The sequence below is a fragment of the Eschrichtius robustus genome, chromosome 19 (assembly GCF_028021215.1).
Source record: "Eschrichtius robustus isolate mEscRob2 chromosome 19, mEscRob2.pri, whole genome shotgun sequence".
In the NCBI taxonomy this organism is placed as follows: Eukaryota; Metazoa; Chordata; class Mammalia; order Artiodactyla; family Eschrichtiidae; genus Eschrichtius; species Eschrichtius robustus.
In genome coordinates, this window is record NC_090842.1 from 36302992 (window position 1) to 36324578 (window position 21587).

At 48.4% G+C, this 21587-nt stretch overlaps 1 protein-coding gene across 1 annotated transcript in view; it reads left to right on the forward strand.

Annotated features, from left to right (window-relative positions):
• ABCC11 (ATP binding cassette subfamily C member 11) overlaps window positions 1–13561 on the forward strand; it is a 60257-nt gene extending 46696 nt beyond the window's left edge. Inside the window, 7 exon segments of the mRNA XM_068527111.1 lie at window positions 318–504; window positions 4537–4626; window positions 5857–6046; window positions 7518–7677; window positions 11006–11083; window positions 13146–13311; window positions 13439–13561. Of these exon segments, the coding sequence (XP_068383212.1) occupies window positions 318–504; window positions 4537–4626; window positions 5857–6046; window positions 7518–7677; window positions 11006–11083; window positions 13146–13311; window positions 13439–13561 (994 nt within the window).
• The last annotated feature ends 8026 nt before the right edge of the window (window positions 13562–21587 follow it).

The following is a 21587-nucleotide window of genomic DNA, read 5'->3' on the forward strand; positions in this document are numbered from 1 at the left end:
TTCACTCACTCACAAATCTGGGCGTGTATTCACTCTCATTGGCCCAGTTACGGTAACTTGCCCATCCTGGACCAATCATCAAGGCCAGGGGAAGAGAACTGCTGATAGGCCTAAATCGGTCAGAGACCACTCCTAGATCTGGGGTCAGGTGAACTCCATGGCTGAGAAAGGGGTAGGAAGGAATCCCCTCAATTTTCCTTGTTGGCTCTTTGATGAGAGTGGGGAGCTGGATGCTGGAGGAAGCAACCAGTGTCCACCTCGGGAAACCCTGGGTTAGACAAACACATGTGGCTTTCAGGTTGTCCTTTCCTTCTCAGGTTTAAAAGGCTGACGGTTGCACAGAATAACTACCTGCTGAGGTTTCTGTCTTCCACGCGATGGGTGGCACTGAAGCTGGAGCTCATGACCAACATGGTGACCTTGATGGTGGCCTTGTTCACGTTTTTTGGAGTTTCCTCTGCCCCCTATTCCTACAAAGCCATGGCTATCAGCCTTGTCCTGCAGGTGAGGGAGGGACTCTCAGATGGCAGGTGGTGGCCTGTGGTCTGTGGGCAGACTCAGGGGTCCATGGGACTTTGATTACACCTTGGGTTTGGCCGTTTGTGATCTTACGAACGATGTGCTTGGCTTTCTGAATCTGCAGGATTGTTCTGGTTCCTTGTCACCTTTGAACTGGGAAGTCTGTATTTAAAGGTGTTTGACGGAATCATGGAATATTGGGATTGAAGGGGAGCCCACAGACAACAGAGTCCAACCCTCCTATTGTGTAGCTGGGGAAATTGAGGCTCAGAGAGGGGAAGGAGTTGTCTGAACGGACAGAGCGTTAGAAGCAGAGCCAGGGCAAGACCTCTGCCCTCTTGGTTTCCTGTCTGGTGTCTTTTCACTTTACTATTAATACCCTGATTCAGGTGTCAAACTTTTCTGAGGTATCTGGGCGAGGGAGTTGTTGAAAATGTAGGTTTCCCAGTCCTCCCCTGGAGCAGGCCTCTCACACTTCAAAGTGTATAGGCTTGAAACCGAGCGCTCGGCCCAGCCTGCCAGGCTGATTCAGCCAGGCCTGTGGGGCTGACAGGAGGGCCAAGCTGCAGAGCATAGCTGGAGGGATTCGGAGTCAAGTGCTTGTCGGGCGGGGTCTTGGAATCTAATTTTAAGAATGGGTTCTCAGGGGGACCCTGGTGTAGCAGTTGGCAGGCCTCATGGTCTGAGTTCCTCCATGCCAGGCAGTGGGGCCAAGGTTCATGTCCACAGAGTCCTGGGGAAGGGCTCTCCATGAAGGGCCTGAGGCCAGATGCTGGCTCAGGGAATCCTGGCCGTCCCCTCCCCCAGGGGTACTTGTTAACTATCCTCTCTGGATGCTTTCTCTCTAGCTGGGCTTAGGCCTCGTGTGCCCCACGCTGAGGCATCCTTTTGGGTGCAGAGGGGCTCCCTCGTGCTCCTTGTTGAGCCCTGTGGCAGACACATGTTTGCACACACATACAGTGCTGTGCCCACATGCCCATGCCTGTGTGCAGACCCACGCAGGAGGCTGTGCAGTGTTCATGCCCACAGACAGCCGCCCCGTGCCATAGCTAGGGTATTGGGGAGCTTGCACTGAGCCCACACCCTGCTGGGTACTTGCTGTGCTTTCTTCCATTGAACTCTCACCACCTTCCATGAGATGCGGCCAAGTGGTTAAGAATGTGTGGTTTGGAACGTGCAGGTTCACACCAGGCTCTGCCCATTAACAGCTGTGTGACTTTGGGGAAGTCTGTTACCCTCCTTATGCCTGGGATTCCTCTTCTATAAAAGGGAGATAAAAGTTCTGAAATCATGGACTTGTGAAGAATGTATGTAAACTTGAGGGTTCATGCATGTTAACAACCTTGGCCCAGAATAAATGCTGGATAAATGTTTGCTGTTATTGTTCCCAGCTTACAGATAGGAAACTAGAGTTTCTGGAGTTAATTTGCCCATATTCCCACAGCTGCTGAGAGACAGGTTTGTACATGGTGGGGCACACTCTTCTCTCTCTCTTTCTCCCTCTCTCTGACACACACATACATAAGCACACACTCGACCATGCACAAGCACATGCACACGTGCCCTAGTGCAGAGTTGGCCCTGAGCCTTCCAGAACTCTGGGGAGTGGCCCCACACTGGAGTTCTGGGGGATGCGGAGTCACTAAGGCCAGAGATGCCCCTGCCTGCTGCACCCTGTGTCCAGGTTGTCCAGTGCTGGTGCAGGAAGCGGGTGGAGGTTTAGCTCTCCCAGGAGCACCATGCATAGAGGTGTCCACTCAAGGTCGACCAGTTGTCCCATCACCGGCCACCATGGAGGAGCCCTGCCTGGGGGTGTGATGACTTCAGAATGACCCCGGGTTCATCCTTTCTTCTCAACATCTGCTGCCCTGTTTGAGTGTCTCATCTCTATCCTGGGTAACAACCTCCTAGCCTCCCTGCCTCGCCCACCCCCGAGCCCCTTCCCATGCACCCTCTACACTCTCTCCAGAGTAATCTTTAATTCTTGTTTTCCTCATGTTACTGCCTTGGTTAGAACCTCTAGAGACTCCCTGTCTCCTTATGTACCAAACCTAAGCCATGGACCTACATTCCAGGCCCTCAAATCTGGCCTCAGACCCCACATGCACTCTCTCCTCTGGTCAAACTGGTACTCTGACTTCTGCATGCACTCTTGAGGAAACTCAGGCTTTGGGAGACAGGTATCACACACCATGTTGCTTTGTAGCCCTAAGAGTTTTCTTAGCAAATATTAGAGATGTTTCTGGTTGCAAGCCAAAGTAAGCCACAGAACCAATTCAAAATGGCCTTGACAATCTGGCAACTTATTATCCTATGTGACTGGAAGGCTGGGGTAGGGCTGTTCTCTGTTGGCTAATTTACTGGCCTAGCATGAACCCATGATCATTTGATCTTTCTGCTCTGGCATCCACGCCTGATTTTTGTCCTCAGGATTATCTACTCAAGTTCACAAAATGGTTGCTGAAGCCCCAAGCAGCACATCCTCACCCAGAAACTGCCAAAGACTGGAGAGTAGATAAATTTGTCCATGTGTCCCCTTGTAAGAACAAGGAGTAGATTTCTGGAATGCTTGCATCTGAGTCTTCCTTGTGCTTTGTTGGCCAGAGCTGTGTCATTGCTCACTCCTAAACCAGTCATTGGCAAGAGGAGAGGGATTAACATGAGTGGTTTGGAGTAACCAAGCCTTCCTGGAATTCCAAGCTGTAGACACCTGAACATAACAGAGGGTGTGTTAGCAAGGAAGGAAGAGGGGAACAGCTGTGGATAGGCAATCAACTGTGTCTGATATCCCTTCCCAGCTCAGTGTCATTTCAGGATGGTGACCCCTTCTCTGACTTATATAGACTTTCCCTCCCTGGCCTCCCTGGCCCTGGCCTCCCTGCACCCTTTGCTTTAGCCACAGTCAAATGGCTTGCGGGGTCCTGAATGTATGCTGCCACTTTACTACTGTCAAGACGTTGTCCCTCTATTAGGAACATCTCTCTCCACCTGTGTTTAGCTGGTTAAATCCCACCTCTCCTTAAAAATGTAGCTCCAGTGCCAACTCCTCCAGGAAGCCTTCCCTGTGGCCCTTGTCTGGTGACTGTCCCCTGGCCACGACGGTGCTGTGGGCTGACTCTGTCATGCTGCCTTCTCTGCTGACCTATCCCCCCATCCGACTGGGCACTCCTCGAGGGCAGGGACTGTGTCTGTTGCACTTTAAGCATGGAGCCTGGCCCAGCACCTCCATGAGAGTTTGTTGACTGACTGTATAATGGAGTTGTTGCCCAGCACCTTCTGCATGGCCTGGGGGGTGCAGAGCATAAAGACTGGGTCCCCATCCCAGCTCTGCCTTCGGCTTCCAGGTGATTCTCTGTGTACCATTTCTTCTATTTGGACCTCCATTTCCTCATCTATGGTGCCTCCAATTCCCAAGAATCCCTGAGACACCTCTTAACCTGGGTTTCCCTGAAGGCAGAGCCTGAGACAAGGACTCAGATTCAGGTAGATTATTTGTGAGATGCTCCCTGGAAAGGGGACCAAGGGAACAGGAGCGCGAGACAGGGAAGGAGGAACTGCACCGTGAGACTGTGTCATTGAGGTCACTGCTCTAGGTCATCAGCACTCAACTCCCAGGATTGTCCCCCGAAGGCTGAGAGACAGGAGCCTTCATCTGCTGGGTCTTTTCCCCGTTAGTTGAGGGTTGCTCCCAAGGGCCGTAACTCCCGTGTTTCTGGGCTGGGCGTGGGCTGAGTGGGCTCCTGTGGTGTGGATGAAGGCTTTGAATGGAAAGCAGAGGGTTCCTGAGGTGGAACGGGGTTGGTAGGGTTGCTCGCCTACAATTGCCAACCACAGCTGCAGTGAAACTTAGGAGTAGCCTCAGGGGGGCACCAGAGGTATCTGCTCCATCCCTATAAGGGAAGTTGTCTTGGTTTGAAGAGTTGCTCAGGAGGAATGGCAACTCCCAGTCTTCAGGAGTGGAGAGAGCCTGAGCTCACCCCCACAGCCTGCTAGCCTGACGCTTCTCCTTCGTTCCAGCGGGCGTCCAACTTCCAGGCCTGTGTCCGGATTAGTTCAGAGACAGAGGCATACTTTACAGCTGTGGAGAGGATGCTGCAGTACATGAAGGTGGGACACAGGTCTGGGCTTTGTGCAGGGAGATCTAGAAGGCTCACATCCAGCCTGGGGCTCAGCTTCTGTGGCCTCTGCAAGCCCCAACACCTCAGGGGCCCTGAGATTTTCCCAGGAGGCAGCTGGGCTCCTGGTCCTTCCTCCCCATCTCTCCTGGAACTGTGCATATCATCTCTCAGAAGCTCTTCCACACCCATTGGCTCATTTTGACCACATCCCTCATGGCATTCTTGGATGTAGAGGGAATGATCTGCCCTTTTTAGAAGTGAGAGGTTTGCCCAAATATAATAATAATAATGATGACAATAATAATTGTTATTAATATTGCTTCTATTTAGGTCCTAGTATTTAAGAGCCCAGATTTTGGAGCCAGATCACCTGGGTTCAGGTCTAAGCTTTGCCGTGTGAGTCAGCTGTGTACCCTTGTGAATTATTCAGCCTTTCTGCTCTTCATCTCTGAAATGGGGCAGATCACAGTATCTACTTCATTGGGCTATTACAAAGATTAAATAACATCACATGTAAATCACTTAGCATAGTGCCTGGCCCATAGTAAAGGCTCACTATAATGATATGTAGATTATTTCATGGAATTACAAAACAACTTAATGGGGTTGACTGAATTATTACCCCCAACATCCAGAGGAGGAGACTTTCCTTCCAATACGCCCACCGTGCTCGATGCAGAGCTGTGGGCTTGGAGCCAGGCAGCCCTGGGTTTGAGTCCCCGGTGGTCCACTCACCAGCTGTGTGGTGTTAGCATGTTATCTGAGCTGTTTGAGCCTCTATTTCCTCATCTGTGAAATCATCCAAAATTGCCTACCCCCTAGGATAGGGATCGAGAGAGATTAAGTCTGCATGAGGGCTCTGAGCTATAAAACATGCCCCACAGGGGTGAGTTAGCTCTGCTGTACTTATTATCATTATTCTGGATTCTGTTTCTTTAGAGCCTCATACAATAAATTAGAGAGAGTTTTCTGTGTTAATAACAAGGGGACTAGCTATATGGTTTCTCACTCTTTAGGGATAAAATCATGCGCATTTCAGGTGATTGGGGGTGGGATGTTCCTCTTGGGGTGTCCTCTGATCACATGGTGGTGGCTTGATCCTGGTTCAGGGCAGGCTGGGGTGCGTCACACACCCAACAGCTAGAGACCAGTGGGTCGGCAGGGGATGGGCAGAGATGGGGGATAACTACTAATCTCTTTTTCTTTCTTTATAAATGAGATGTGTGTCTCTGAAGCTGCTTTACACATAGAAGGCACGAACTGTCCCCACGGGTGGCCGCAGCATGGGGAAATCACGTTCCAGGATTATCAGATGAAATACAGAGACAACACGCCTCTTGTCCTCTACGGCCTCAACCTGACGATTCATGGCCAGGAAGTGGTGGGCATTGTGGGAAGGACGGGCTCTGGTGAGCTGAGTGTCCGGGGTACCCCCATCTTCATTGTTGGCCTTTGGGTGTCGGACCTGTTTTCGGACTTGTGCTTACTCAGCGACCCCAAAGATATTTATTGGGCCCTCACTTTGTGCAGGGAGAACAAAATCCAAGGTCTCTGCTGTCATGGGATTCCAGTGGAGGGGACAGATGTTAACGGTCATCAAATAAGGAAATGAGGGAGGTGACTGACTTGGTGGTGAAGGCCTTGGGGATGGAGAGGGGTGTGTTACAGAGTAACGGGGTTCGTGGGCCCTTGAGCTACAGTGGTCTGGGCTCTGAGGCCAACGTCTGCGGGGAGACAGGAATGGTGAACAGGGTGCAGGAACGAGCGCTTCCAGCAGGGGGCGTGCAGGGCTCCGGCTCCTCCATTCCTCCTCCCCTCCAGCTCTAGACCTCTCTAGTCAGCCTCCTCCTTCTCCACCTGTCTCTCCCCACTTCCTTTCTCCTGGTTGACTTCTTTCCTCTCTTCCTCTCCTATCACTTTTGGGAGATCTGACCCTAGGGTCATCCCCTCCCACTTCTTGTGTTTTTCAAAGACAATGCTCAGACCCCAGCCTTGCGCTCCCCGGGCTGCCTCTCCAGGTAGCCCCCCAGGATGACTGGAGCCTTGTGGGTCTCTGCCTCCTCAGGCCCCTGAAGGCCTTGCACTACTGCAAGGTGACGAGTTCCCAGCTATATTCTTTTGTGTGTTCTTCCCTTTCTATTTCTCGCCCACAGTTGGGCTGAGAGGACTGGGTCTGACATAGAGAAGCTCTCAGTAGAGATGGTCCAATTGACTGTATTCATCCAGTAGGTATTTACTGAGTACCTACTATATGCCAGGCGTGGAAACACAAAGGTGAACAAGACACATGGCTGCCCCTCACACTGACCTTATCTTTGAGAGCAGAGGTTGAAAACTAAAATGCTTTTAGGGCCCAGCAAGTAAAATAGATGCATGAAGTGGGCCTGGGGTGTGATGAAAGGAGGGCGGGGAGGGCAGCGCACTGAACTTGAAGGCTGTTCTCTCTCAAGGGAGCAGCTACACCTGGCTCCAGCTGCCTATTGCCCAGGGAGATACGGGACCAGTGTTGCCGGTTCTACTGACTTTCAAGAGAAGCATGCAGTTTGAATTTTTGTATATTGGGTCTTTGGATTTTTTTTTAAATGCTGGCAAAGAATTTGAAAAACAACAATAACGTTGTGTGTGTGAAACAAAACATATGTATGGGCTGGATTTATCCAGGGGCTCCATTTGCGCCTCCTGGTTGAGGCAGTAACAAGCTGCTCGTGGTTTCGGGCACCCCTTGGAGCGGAGACTCCGGGCCTCTTCTGCCCTCTCAGTGCTCATGACGACAAGGAACAGGCCACGGAGGGGGTGGGTCAGGGCTGGATGCCAAGTCAGACCTGTGCTACCACTCCTGCAGACTCAGGAGACGGAGCCCCACTTGTTCTTGCCCCACAGGGAAGTCTTCCCTGGGAGAGGCTCTCTTCCGCCTGGTGGAACCAGCCACGGGCCGCATCCTCATCGATGGCGTGGACATCTGCAGCCTCGGCCTGGAGCACCTGCGGTCCAAGTTCTCGGTTATCCCTCAAGATCCTGTCCTGCTGTCAGGGACCATCAGGTGAGTGCTGGGCCGAGGCCAGCCTGTGCGGAGGGCAGGCTCCCAGCAGGAGTTGCAGGACGGATCTCTGGGGCTGGGCTGCCTCTGGTCAGCTGTGGCCAGAGCATCAATTTCTGGGCCTCCGCTCTCTCCTTGGCACACAGGGCCTGTCCTGCCCACCTGGCCCCCCTCTCCGAGATGTTCCAGAGGACTGATTGAATGAGGCCTGGATATACACAAGAGCACTTTGTAAACCATGATGTCCTAAACAAAAGCCAGGCATTTTTTATTTTTAAAAAATCTGATGGGATTGGTCAGATTTCAGGTCACTATTAGCATTTGCCCTGTGGCTCACCACATCCTTCCACGTCTGGATGTGGTTTATTCTCTTCTCTCGCCCACTGGGTAAGGCCGACCAGGGCGTTCAGGCTGGATGTTAGGATGCACTTTGCAATCCAGGCAGTCCCGTCAGTGAAGCAGGCAGAACTGGGTCTCTTAGCCCCTTCTCCATACTTTCTATTTCCTTGGAAGTCAACTCGGGGACTAAGCTTCATCCAGATTAGTGCTGCTGCTTGGTGCTTGCTAGCTTGCTCCAACCCAAGGCATGGAGACTGAGGAAGAATGAGACATTAAAAATGAAGCTGGACCCCGCACGTTCCAGGGATATTTAAGTGGCATTCTTAGAGGCAAGAGGATAACTTACCCCAGAGCTCTGATCAGCCATTTATTTATTTTCTCATTGTTCATTGATTCCTTCATCCTTTCACCCACTTAATTTGCCTTTTCTGAGCCTCTGCCAGGTCCAGACATTGTGCTAGGGACTGGGGACACTTTGATGAACGATTACTGCCCGTGCTCCCCCCAAAAGTTCACAGTATAGTTGGGGGTGGGGACATTGTAGAGATGTAAGACCTGTCAAATTATAATACAAGGAGGTAATTGCTAGATCAGAGATATGAACTAAGTGCTAAGGGAGCCCACAAGTAGGACAAATAACTCTGCCTGGGGGAATCCAGAAAGTCTTCTTAGAGGAGGGGGGTGGGCATTTGAGTAGGGTCTTGAAGGATAAGTAAGAGCTTGCCTGGCAGAAAAAGGGGAGATAGTCTTTCCAGGGAGAGTGCATAATATGTGCACAGACAGAAAATTTTGTAATGATTGTGTTGTTTTAGAGGAGTGAGATAATATTTAATGATAGATTTCTGTGTTAAGGTAGAACTAGGCCAAATCTATGGTGCCAAGGTATAGGAGAAGTAAAAGTATGAATTAACATTTATTGAGCATCTATATGTGCCAGCCCCATGCTTTAATATTCTGTGTCATTTAACTGTCACAGCAATCCTATGAGGTAGGCACTGTTATTAACCCCCGTTTATAAGGCAAGAAACTGAACTTAGAGAGGAAAAGTGAAGGAGACACACACATAAAGGGTAAAGATGAGATATAACCCCAGGTAGTCCAACCCCTTAACCAGCGATGGTCCCCCCCTTGCATCAGGAAGAGTGGACTGGCGTACAGGAGACCTGGGTTCTCTGCCCTTTAAGGTTCCATTTATCTCTGAGTATCTTTGATTCCAGCCTATCTCTCAGACTGACTTGTGGTGTGACCTTGAACAAGCCACTTAACACTAATAAGCCATAATTTTCTCATCAATACAAGGGGTATACCCATCTCATGGGGAAGAGGATGTCAATGAGCCCATCTGTGAAAATGCTTTGGAAACTATCAAATATCATGCAAATAGGGCATTTTACCTTCTGCTTCTTTAATGCGATATAGCTCTACACGCAAAATGTATGTGGCTGCCAGAACTGGGGAAAGATAAAGCAGAGGTTAAGAACGGGTTTCAATCGGGACTCAGTGGTTGTGTAACAGGGAAGGGTTTATAATGTTTCCTATGCCAAATACCAGTGCAAACCTTAATAGGTATAAAGTCCAGTTAGATCCCAATCTGATGTCAGTCGCCTGGATGATCAGTTAGGATTCTTTCACTGCAAGAGACAGAAGAAAATGACCTTATACTTACTAGAATGGCTATAATAAGAAAAGAAAAAAGAGAAAGGAACATAACAAGTGTTGGTGTGAATGTTGAGAAATTGGAACCCTCATGAACTATTGGTGGGAATGTAAAATGGCACGGGCACTGTGGAAAACAATTTGGCAGTTCCTCAAAAAGTTAAATATAGAATTATCATATGATCCACCAATTCTGGTTCTAGGTATATACCTAACAGGGTTGAACGCAGGGCTTGAACAGATATTCGTATACCAGTGTTTATGGCATTATTCACAATAGCCAAAAGGTAGAAACAACCCAAATGTCCATCAGCAGATGAATGGATAAACAAAATGTGATATATACACACAATGGAATATCATTCAGCCATAAACAGGAATGAAAATTTCATATATGCTACAACATGGATAGACCTTGAAAACATTATGCTAAGTGAAATAAGCCGGACATAGAAGGACAAATATTGTATATTTCCATTTAAATGAGGTACCAGGAATAGGCAAATTCATAGAAACAGAAAGTAGAAAAGAGGGGACCAGAGGCTGAGGGAGCGGGGAAGAAAGAGATTGTTTAATGGGCAGAGTTTTTATTGGTGATGATGAGTTTTAGTGGATTGTTATACAACATTGTGAATGTACTGAACACCACTGAATTGTACACTTACAAACGGTTAAAATGATAAGTATTATGTTACGTATATGCTAACACACACACACACACACACACACACACACACACACCAGGTGGCTTAAGCTAAAAGGGCCTCTTTTGGCTCACAATACTGGGAAGGCCAAGGCTGATTCAAGGGCCCAGTGTCCCTCTCACTCTGCCTTGGCTTCATTCTTGGGCTCCGATGAGGGCCCTGGGGGGCACCATGTGTCCCACTCCCAAGACGAGATGGTTGCAGCCTCTCTTGTTCAGTTAGTGAGAAAGAACAAGCCCCCTTCCTGGTGGTTGTTGTCAAAATCCTGAGATATACTCTGATGGGTTCCCTTCCCACCCCTAGCCAATCACTGTGGCCAGGGAGTACCACGTGCTTGTTTGCTTTTACCTGAGTCCTTGCTCCACCCTGGTGCTGGTGGCGGAGCTCCACCTGGACCACATGGGCTTGATGGCTGGGGAAGAGGTGGCCCCCAAACAAGACTTGGGGGCTGCTGCCTGAAGAAGGAAGGGGTCCTGGGAAGGCACAAGAAAGACCATTCATGGGAGTTCAATGGGCTTCTCTGGATCCGGTAATCCAGCTCTAACCATCCTTGGTCACTTGCTGTGTGGGGGGGCAGACTGCTCAATGGTCAAGGATGCTTCTTGAACACTTCTCTTCCTCTCCTGAGGCAGGTTCAACCTGGACCCCTTTGACCACCGCACAGATGAGCAGATCTGGGATGCCTTGGAGAGGACATCCTTGAGCGAGGTGGTGAGTAGCTGTGAGGCTGAATTCTTGGTCTTAGCCTGATGGTCCTCTGGGCTCCGCTCATTCTGCATGGATTAAATCATCTCACGGGATGAGATGGTTTGGGATCCCTAGATAAAGCATAAAGGCTGATGACACCAGCAGTAAGCCAGGTATGTTCCAGCTCAGAGGGCATAGCAAGGGCAAGGTGGGTACGGCTTCACCCTCCCGGTGCTTACATTCAGGAGAGACGCTTTCAGACAGAGGCAAGTGCTGTGTAGGTAGTGTTGAGACCTGCAGACTGCAGTGAGTGGCCAGGCAGGGCCTCTGTAAAGATGCACATTTAACTGAGACCAAATACTGAGGGGGCAGCTGGGCACCAATCTTTGAGGGAACATTCCAGGCACAGGAACTAGCAGATGCAAAGACCTTGAGAGGGGATGGAGACAGGCACAGTTGAGGAAGAGAAAGGCCAGTGGCTGGAGTGTAGAGACAGACAGACGGGGGTTTGGGGGAGTTTCAGAATGTGACAGGAGAGGTATGAGGGGATTGGTTAGGGCTCACCCCACAGTGGTGCACGGGCATCTTCCCCAATATCACAGATCTCAAAGTTGCCGCAAGGCCTGCAAGCAGAAGTTGTGGAAAATAGCAGCTGCTCTGCATCACCTGGGCCCTCCTCCGCAGCTCCAAGGTGAGAGCTGGCAAGGCGTGAGGGGTCCAGGGGATGCCTGGCGTGGGAAACACACTGGCTCTTTCTCCCTCGGGCACATGGGACTCTGGGTGCCATGCTGGGTTCTGTCCACAAATCCGAGAAGGGTTTGCTGTGTCACTTTCTGCCATTCCATGTGCACCTGCCTGGGGAGGGGGTGGGGCTTCTCCACCTGGGCCTCTGGATCCTGGCATCCCGACTGCCACAGCCAAGCCCCAACGCACTTCTCCTACACGAAGCCACAAGGCTAGAAACGTATTCACTCAAAACTGCCCACTGTACTTTACTTTTAAAACTTGGATGCAGGATACTCCCTCGTCTTCGTTAGAATTGAGAATCAGATGACAGCTGTTCTGGGGCAAAATGATATATATATTTAAAGTTTCATCTGACAATGTTTCTTGAGGTTTCCCAGATATGTCACCTGTAATTTCAGGTACTACAGGGGCTAGTTAGGAGCCAACTTTCCCTGACAAGTGGGGTGATACACACACACATACATACACACACCTTCACACGCACACGTATGTACATACTTGCACATGTACACACGTGCACATGCAACACACAACATGGTCAATTAATGAGCAATGCAGAAAATGTTTCAGACTCTCAGAGCTGTGGGGAAGAGCAGGCAGAGCTCAATGGGGCCAGAAGCAGGGAGAAAGTTTCAGAGGAGGGAGGACTTGCCCCCTCTTGCTAAGAGAGAGAGGTGACAGGACTTGCGGTATGTACGTAGCACTTTCTTAAACTCTCGCTTCCGTATTTCACAGTTACTTAGCCACTTGGCTTGAAAGCTGCTTTCTCTATATAGTTTCCCAAATTTGAGTCATCACTTAATGATTTTTGTTGTATCTGCGTACCACCTACCCTATGATTTACTCATGATGACTTTTAAAAAACAGCCTCAGCTTATACAGGAGCATTCGTAAAATCACACTTTCTGTGCCAGTTAGATTTTTCTAATGCATATTGTTAACGAAGGAAACACAAAAATGTTAAAGTAAAAAGTACGTTTATCCGTATACTGGCTACACCATTTCTTGTGCCACCCAGAGTGTGTGCCTGGCCGCCCCCCCACTTTGGGGAACATTGCTCTACGTTAATTCAGACAAATAGGAAGCTGGTTCATAAAACAAGAGGTTGCCACTGGCACTTTTTCATTTTTAAGAACTTAATTTTCTGGTCACTAAAAAATAGTTAGCTCTTGGTTGAGACAAGATTCTCTTCATAATGCGATGGATAACTTAGAACTCAAAGTGGGTTCTGAACCTAGTCCAAAGACCTCATTTTCCAGCTAAGGTACTTGGTGAACTAGTGGTAGACTCAGGTCTCGGCCAGAGGAGGCTGCCTTCACCCCCGTTTCGTATCCATCACATCATCCTTATTGATGAGGCCACGGCCTCCATTGACTTGGAGACGGACACCCTGATCCAGAGCACAATCTGTGAAGGCATCCGGGGCTGCACAGCGCTGATTGTCGCACACCGCGTCACCACCATCCTCAACTGTGACCGCATCGTGGTCATGAGAAACGGGAAGGTGAGGGGACACCCCTGGGGCCACTGGGAGGATGGCGCCCAGGCCGGCACCACAGGAGGTCTTCGGGTCCCTCAGGACCGAGCTCAGCTGTGCCCCCGTCCCCTCCCCTCCTCTCTCCGCCTCCCAGGTGGTGGAGTTTGACAGGCCTGAGGTCCTGCAGAAGAAGCCCGGGTCCATGTTCGCAGCCCTCCACTGCGAACTGGCGGCAGCCAGTTCTTCGCTGAGCTTAGGAGAAGGGAGACTGCAGTGAAGGCGGGTAGCCGAACCCATCACGGTGCACGGGAGCCGGCTGGGAGGCTGCAGCCTGCGACCTCCTTGGCAGAGACAGCTGCTTCTCTGGAAAGCAGGGCTGGAACGTGCTTGGGGTGCTGGTGATGGGAGGGAAAAGGACACTGAGGGAGCAAAGCCTAGAATAGGGCACCTTGTGGCTCCCCAAACCTGAGAACCCCTGCACCACTGAAGACCGTGGGATCAAATGATCACGTGTCTCTTTTTAACTGATACATTGAGGAACCTCGTAATAATGGTAAAGCTTATTAATAATAGTTTTCTGATGGTGTTAAAAGTTTTGCAAATGATAAACTGACGTTGTAAAAAAATAAAAGAAAAAGTCACATTCTCAGTTCTGCTTTCTCTGTTAGCTGGTACTCATTCAGCTACAGGGAACAGAAACACTCTTAAGCTTTCTGGTAAAAGGGACTGTATTAGCTCATGTAATGGAAAGTTCCAGAAAAAGTTCTGGGTTGAGTGCCAGCATCAAAATGATGTCTGCCTTGCAGACTCTGCCTTTCTTCTCTCAGCTCTACTTTTCTTTGCTTGGCTTCACTCTCTGGGCTTCTCTCCTCATGGTGGCAGTATGGCTGCCAGCAGGTCTAGGCTCACGTCCCACCAGCTCAGTACTCCCGATCTTCTTTCTCCAGGGATTCCAGCAAAAGCTCCAGGGCTAAATCTCACTGGGCCAACTTGGGTCATGTACTAATCCGTGAACCAGTCACGTGCTAGGCTGCTGGAATACAGCGATGGGCCAGGCCCGAGTCACACTCTCACACCTGGGCCTGGGGATGGAGTCAGCTGCCCTGAATGAATCACACAGAGAATGGAGAAGGTTGTTTCCCCAAAATAAAATTGGGGTGTTCTCACTACATTAAGGAAGAATGGAAATGGATGCTGGGCAGGCCCAAAACAGTAGCTGTCTACCATATGTTTGTTTACTAACTGGTGCATAGATGGGTGAAATAAAGAGTTTATTTATAACATATGCCAACTGGAAATAAGATTATTTGTTGCCCCCCTACCCCAAGTTGTTATAGATATATATAAATAGAAAAGGTAAGTATTTTCAATTTACTTCTAGGGAGGCCTCATTGTTCAGGCAGAGTATGTTTCAAAGCACTTTCCTTTTGTTTTCAGATTAGTGTCTGATTTTGCCATAAGAAAAATCAATTCCATAAACAAGTATTTCTGTTGCACTGGGATGGGTGCTGGGGATGTAATGCCATGAGGTTCCAGCCGTCATGGAATTTGCCCTCCAGAGAGTAAGTAGTAAACAAGTAAACAGGAGGTTCCAGAACCAAGTGACAGGAGGCAAGGACAGGGCGCAGGAGATGGTGGCAGTCAGAGCAGTCTTCCTGGTGGAAGTGAGGTTGTGGTTTACTGAGACCTGAAAAATCAACAAACATTTGTTCAGATGAAGGGGATTAGGGCAAGGAAGACTGTGCCAGGCAGAGAGAACAGCAAACAAACCCCTGTGGGAATGAACTACGACAGGGCTGATGCAATCACTGGACCTGGAGCTAGTGACACGTGTGCATCACCTCTGTGCCCTTCCTGGTTCTTAGGCAGCACCCGCTTCTCTTCCTAGGGTGTTTCCCGGCTAAATGTCTCCTCTCTCTTAAGAATCCTTTTGTTTGGTTGATCCCCTCCCCCTTTGTCCTTGCATTTCCCTTCCTGGGCCATGAAGAGGGGCCCCTCCTGCTCCCAGCCTGGCTCAACTCTGCAGGGTTGCAGAGCCGTTCATCTGCAAGTTGAAGGTCACTCTACACGCCCTGCCCTGCCCCCTCCCAGAGCTGCCTTGGGGCAGATGCCTGTGTCCTGTGTGAGAAAGTGCTCTGCACACTCCATGCCGGATACTTGACCCCAGTGTCTTTCCTTAGGCCTAAGTTAGCTGCCTGTTTTCCTTCAGTGGGCCAGCAGATGGCAGGCTCTTCCCAAAAATGTGGGGATGCCCTGCCGGTTCCAGATCTATTGGGTTGGCCAGAAAGTTCGTCCAGGGTCTTCAGTAAGGTGTGACGGAACAGCCGAACGAACTTTTTGGCCAACCCAGTAGATCCACTGAGAATCCCTTAGAGCAGGGGGTCCCCGGTACCGGTCCATGGTCTGTTAGGAACCGGGCCGCAGCGCAGGAGGTGAGCAGGGGGACCAGCGAGAAGCTTCATCTGCCGCTCCCCATCGCTTGCATTAACGCCTGAACCATCTCCCTGCCCCCCGCACCCCCCCTCCCCCGTCCATGGAAAAATTGTCTTCCACGAAACTGGTCCCTGGTGCCAAAAAGTTGGGGGACCGCTGCCTTAGAGGACAAGAACTAGAGCCCATTTCCACTCGGGCTTCAGGGCCTCATCCCACCTTCCCCCCCAGCAGCCTCCCTTGGGGTGGGGGAGGGAGTTCTCCGTCTTGGCAGCACGCTGGCATCTCCCACAGTGTTTAAAACACCCTGATTGATGTCCACTCCTAGGTGCTTTGATTCCGTTGGTTTGGGGTAGAGACCATTGGGATTTTAAAAGCTGTAGGTGGATCTAGTGTGCAGCAAAACTTGAGAACCATTCGCTCCAAGCAGCAATAAAGTAGAATTATTTGAAAAATAGTATATCGGGTTTTTTCAACAGTATTGGAAATATTTTATTCCTTAAGTTGAGTGGTGACTATATGAGTTTGTTTTCTTTAATTCTTTATATATTTTGGGGCCTCTGAACTATGTTATAATAAAATTTTAAAAAATTGATATTTGATATTTCAAAAATAACATAAAAATAATTGTAATGAGAGACTGTAGCTCTACTTCCGTATATTTACTTAATGGTTTGCTATTATTTGTGTTGTCAATTACATCACTGTGGGGCTGGGGGAGTATTTTTAGTGTCCAGGGGTTCTAAAGGCTCCATCTGTCCTCAGGGCCTAGCCCCGCTCCTGGTTGAGTGCTGTGGGCAGACTTCAACACGAGCTATGTGATGCCGTGCAGTGACAGCAGGCAGACGTACAGATCAAAGGAGACGGTCATCCTGCTGGCCCTGACCCTGGCCTGCCCTCTGTCTCCAGCTCTGGACACTGTTTTAAGAGAAACACTATTAAGTGGAGGCTCTTCAAAGGACGGCCACTAGGGGTCCTGAGCCCTGGTGTGAGAGGGACCAGGAAGGAAGAGGCAGTCTTCACTTTCCTGCAGGGCTTCTTCTAGAAGCAGCTCCAGAGGGCAGCCCCAGGCCAAGGGGCATGAACATTCTTTCATCAGAAATGTCTGGCTAGGGAGCTCCCCCTGGTCGGAAGCCTTTTCTGACTTGGACAGCTCTCCCCTGTGTAGGGCGAGGGGCACTGTTGATATCCCCAGGCTCGGAGAGGGTTCCCGCAAGACTGAGTGCCAGCAGGGATGCTTTATGCGTGGGAAATCGGACTAGATAACTTCTAAGGGGTATATGACTCTGGGATGCAATGGTGAACATAATAATGCCAATGGCAGGGGTTCTTAAATTTGAGTGAGCATCAGAATTGCCTGTAGGGCTAAACACAGCTTGCCAGGTCCCCTACCCCCGCATACTTTCTGATTCAGGAGGTCTGGGGTGGGCCTCGAGAATTTGCCTAACAAGTTCCCATATGTTGCTGATGCTGGACCCAGCACCACACTCTTAGAACCCGGGGTTCAGCAAGATCACTCTGTCCCGTATGCTCTAGACTGCAAAGGTTCAAACCATCATTCTCATGTGTTCCCCAGAGTTTCTGTGCATTTCCGGAACACTTTTATTTTTATGACTTCTTTTGGTTCAGACCTCTGGAGCAACTCACTGGGCCATACAGACTCTCCTTTTCTACATCACATTGACTCAGAAGGAGAACTCAGCACTTTCCCTTATTTCCTTCGTACGTGTAGATGACTTCAATGAAGGTTGGGCCACAGGGGAGTTTCTATCCCAGTCTCCTCCATGCTGCTCACCAGCACCCTCTGAGTTCTTTCTGCTTCCACCTCCCAATCCCTGGCATGTGCTACACAGAGCAGTTGAGTTCTTGCTGTTGATGCCTTTTCCTCCCAGGCAAGTCATCAGGGTCTCATAGCTTACCTCAAGAGACAGGTCAAGGCAGTTCTCTAAACAAAAATCAGTATCCACCCTACAATAGGTGCCAGCTGTTAAGATAGTAACATTTCACCCCCATTATCTTCAATGTCCTAGTCTATCCAACTCTGTGGAATCCAACTATTTCAGAGTCAGAAGCAAACTTCAGAGATTGTCAATTCAGATGTTCTTAGCCTGTGGTCCATGGACTCCTTAGCTAGATTCAGGGGAGCCATGACTTTGGATGGGAAAAAAAATGATGTCTTTATTTTTAATAATTGAAATTTTACTAACAGAAATTTCCATTCGTTATGAAGGAGGCAACAAACTATAATAGTATCAACACTACCTGTGACTTTGTCCTCAACAGAAATCACCAGTATTCTCAAATCTCATTTCCATTGTTTCAGATGCCTCAAAATATCATTTATATGCATCACTGCTTTGAAATTATAGTATTCGACCTACTGCTAGATCTTGTTATTTAATGCATCAGTATAGAAGCATATATATGACAATATCTGATTTTGACTTTTTACACGTAGTTTGATGACCATGTTTCAGTATAATTGCTTTTCACTGCACTCCTATGTACTTTATTTTATACATTAGAAACACTATTCTGAGGGCACTAGAATGCCAAAGAGATCCATGGCACAAAAGGGGTTAAGAACCCTCATCTAGTTCCATGCTTGATTTTACAGAGGGAAACTGAGTCCAAGACAGAGAAGGTTTCTTGCCCACAACTATACCATTGGCTTTTAGCAGGCTGGCTTGGGACTCGAATCTAAAGTAGGGAGGAAAAGAAGGGACAGGAGAGCAGCAAGGACTGGGGAGAAGGGTCTCACCCAATACCATGTTTGGGCACAGTCTGCTCAGAGCAGAGGGTGACCCATTCACACAAACTCTAGTGCTGCTGCCTAGCTGACCCTTCTCCAGTTCCTGCCATCATTGCAGCAGCTCTGAGCAGTACCAGGGCAGAACCAATTCTCATTACAGCAAAGAGGAGTATAATTTTCTGACTTAATAACAATGTTCCCCGGCCAGTCCTTGGGTCCTGGATGCTTTGCCATCTGTGCTGTGCTCTAGCAACAGGTGACTGATCCAGAAGCTTCTCTTCCAATAGGATAGTCCCAGTCCCACTCGGCATTCACTTGGATGTTCCCCACCCCTTCTCCCTACACCCATCAACATACTTCATGGTTCTGGGCTTTCGCCTGATTCATGATTTAGAGCTTACAGAGCAGGTCCACAAATATCAGTTCACACAAAATGCACACCATAAGATTGTGCACCATTGCTAGAGAGGGCTAAGAGTTTTCACTCCGAGTTCCTTAACAGTTAGCACGAAGAAGGAAGTAAGATGTGTTACCAGATCTTCATGACCCAACCATTTAAAGAAAAAAATGTGGTTGTTCACAATAAGCATAGTTTTCCTGGTCTTGAGAATGGAGGGTCATGTTTTCTGCATGTGGGGCAACTTGGTATTCTCAGGCTCATCTCTCTAAAGATGTGCTCAGATCTTTAAGCTCTAAGTGGTAGAGCTGAGCCAGAACACAGGATTTCTGTCCAAGGACCTGTTTTGTGCTTTCCTAGAGGTTTGCTCTCTAATTGCTATATGCATGCATTTCTGGTTCACTCATTTATGTTTCTTCAACTTCCTGTTTTAAAAGCCCGTTCAAATTCCAAATCAGTTTCCGAAATCATTTGACATCCACTTTGTTTGCTCTTCCCCCTGTATCTCTCTCCATAGTTCATAGGCAAAAAAACAAAAATGAGAACCCCAAACCCCTTCCTTTAGCAGATATTTTGTGTCCTTCCAACAGCAGCCCAGGAGGTGGCATTCTTATTTCCTGTAAGATCCTGCTAATTAAAAAATTATTATTCACAGTTTATTACAGTTTATTACAGTTTATTGAGTGTTTACTATGTTTAAGACACTGTGTTAAGCACCTACATTATCTAATCCCCAATTAATTTACAGTGTTTGGAAGTTAGTATTCTCATTTTGTAGTTGGAGGAATTGAAATTTAGAGACTTTGAGCTCAGATCTGATTCCAGAGTTCCTCTTCATATAGCCGTTCCTTAACGGCTATATGCTGCTGATTCTGTGCAACTCCACTTGCTGACCTCTGTGTGCTTCCTAGGGTATTCGAGCCAGGTCCCTCTGTCTGTCTGTCTCTGTTTCTGTGTCTCTCTATGTCTCTATCTCTTTCTCCCTCTATTATTTCTCCCCCCTCCCTTCTTTCCTTCCTTCCTTCCTTCCTCCCTCCCTCTCTCTCTCTCTCTCTCATACACACATACATGTTTTTAAAAAATTATTAAACAATTTTTTGAGGTTGATTGAGTTCATGCCTTTTATGCTTTACTGCTGAAGGGCAGGAATAGGGAGGATTTCAGAGACTGACTTTGGAATAAAGACCTCACACAACCTCAGAACTGCAAGATCCTCCAGAGGGGTGGTCCTGAAACTTTGCACCAAGCACAGCATCACAGACTCCTAATACAGGCATGTACATTTATTTACAATGATGTACCGCATATATGTGTATGTCACTGGGCTAACATATCTGTACACACAAAAATAGAATTTTTATAAGGATGAGGACAAATTTAGAAAGGATTTCTAATATTTTTGTTAGAAATGATAAAATTATTATTTATTTTATATAAATAATATTTATATATTATTACTCCCCCACCTTCCATGAGTGTACGCACCGCCTGGACAGGAGTCTGTCTACCTTTCTCCTAAGCTGGAGTTTCCCTTGGGTGGAGACTGCACAAGCCTTCTCCATCATTCCATGCCACAGTCTGCTGGCCAAATGATCTTCTTGACGTAGTACGCAAAACTGTCTTGGTAGAAATCCACCTCTGCCAGACCTTCGGCGGACGTGGACAAAAGCTGCCCATTGATCTTCCATAAACCCAACAGCATTTGAATCTGTTTGGAAATTGTGAACGTGAGTCTGTGCTGTGTTTCTGAGACCTCCTGGAGTTGTTGTGAAGATCGAGTGATAAAAGGATGCAGAAGTTCCTGATACACAAAGGGCCCTACAAATGTCAAGTGATATTATTAGCTGTGATTTGCATTTACGGAGGAAGGAATGGAGCAAGTAAAACAAGACCCCTTAGACTCGCATAGAGAAAGCCTCTGGGGGCCCAGCCCACCCTGAGGCCAGGGAAGCTTCCTCACAGGAAGGTTTTCCTATATGGCACCCGTCTACAGACCCTCCCCATTTCCCACCTCCCTCTCAGGCATGAAGAGTGAGGGCAGCCTCCTCTGTGAATTTTTTAAAATTTATTTTATTGAAGTGTAATTGATTTACAATGTTGTGTTAATTTCTGCTGTATAGCAAAGTGATTCAGTTATATATATATATACCTACATTCTTTTTCATATTCTTTTCCATTGTGGTTTATGTATGACAGGATATCAAATATAGTTCTCTGCGCTCTGCAATAGGACCTTGCTGTTTGTCCAACCTACATACAACTGTTTGCATCTGCTAATCCCACACTCCCAATCCATCCCTCCCACCCCACACCCACCTTGGCAACCTCAAGTCTGTTCTCTCTGTCTGTGCCTCCTCTGTGAATTACACCCCCAGGACATGGAGAAGTCAGCCAGCAGGAGGGGGAATTGACCAGGACAAGGGTAGGAAGAGGCCTTGGCAGGCTTGAAATACTACAGTGAAATTTGTCATAAAATCCATGTGAGTCAGATGAAGAAGGTCTTCTAAGGTGTGTAAATAATTCTTAAAAATGAATCAAGATTTGTTATTTCTGGATTTAGAGATGTGGCTCCCTCCCAACTATTCACTGGCCACTGTGGAATCCTTGAGCCACCTCTGGGCTTGGCACGTGTTCTGAGCAAGGCACTGAGGCCAGTCACGAGGACTCAAGAAATGGGAAAAGACCTGTGTCGCAGAGTTTGCAAGCATGAAGTGAGATAAACAG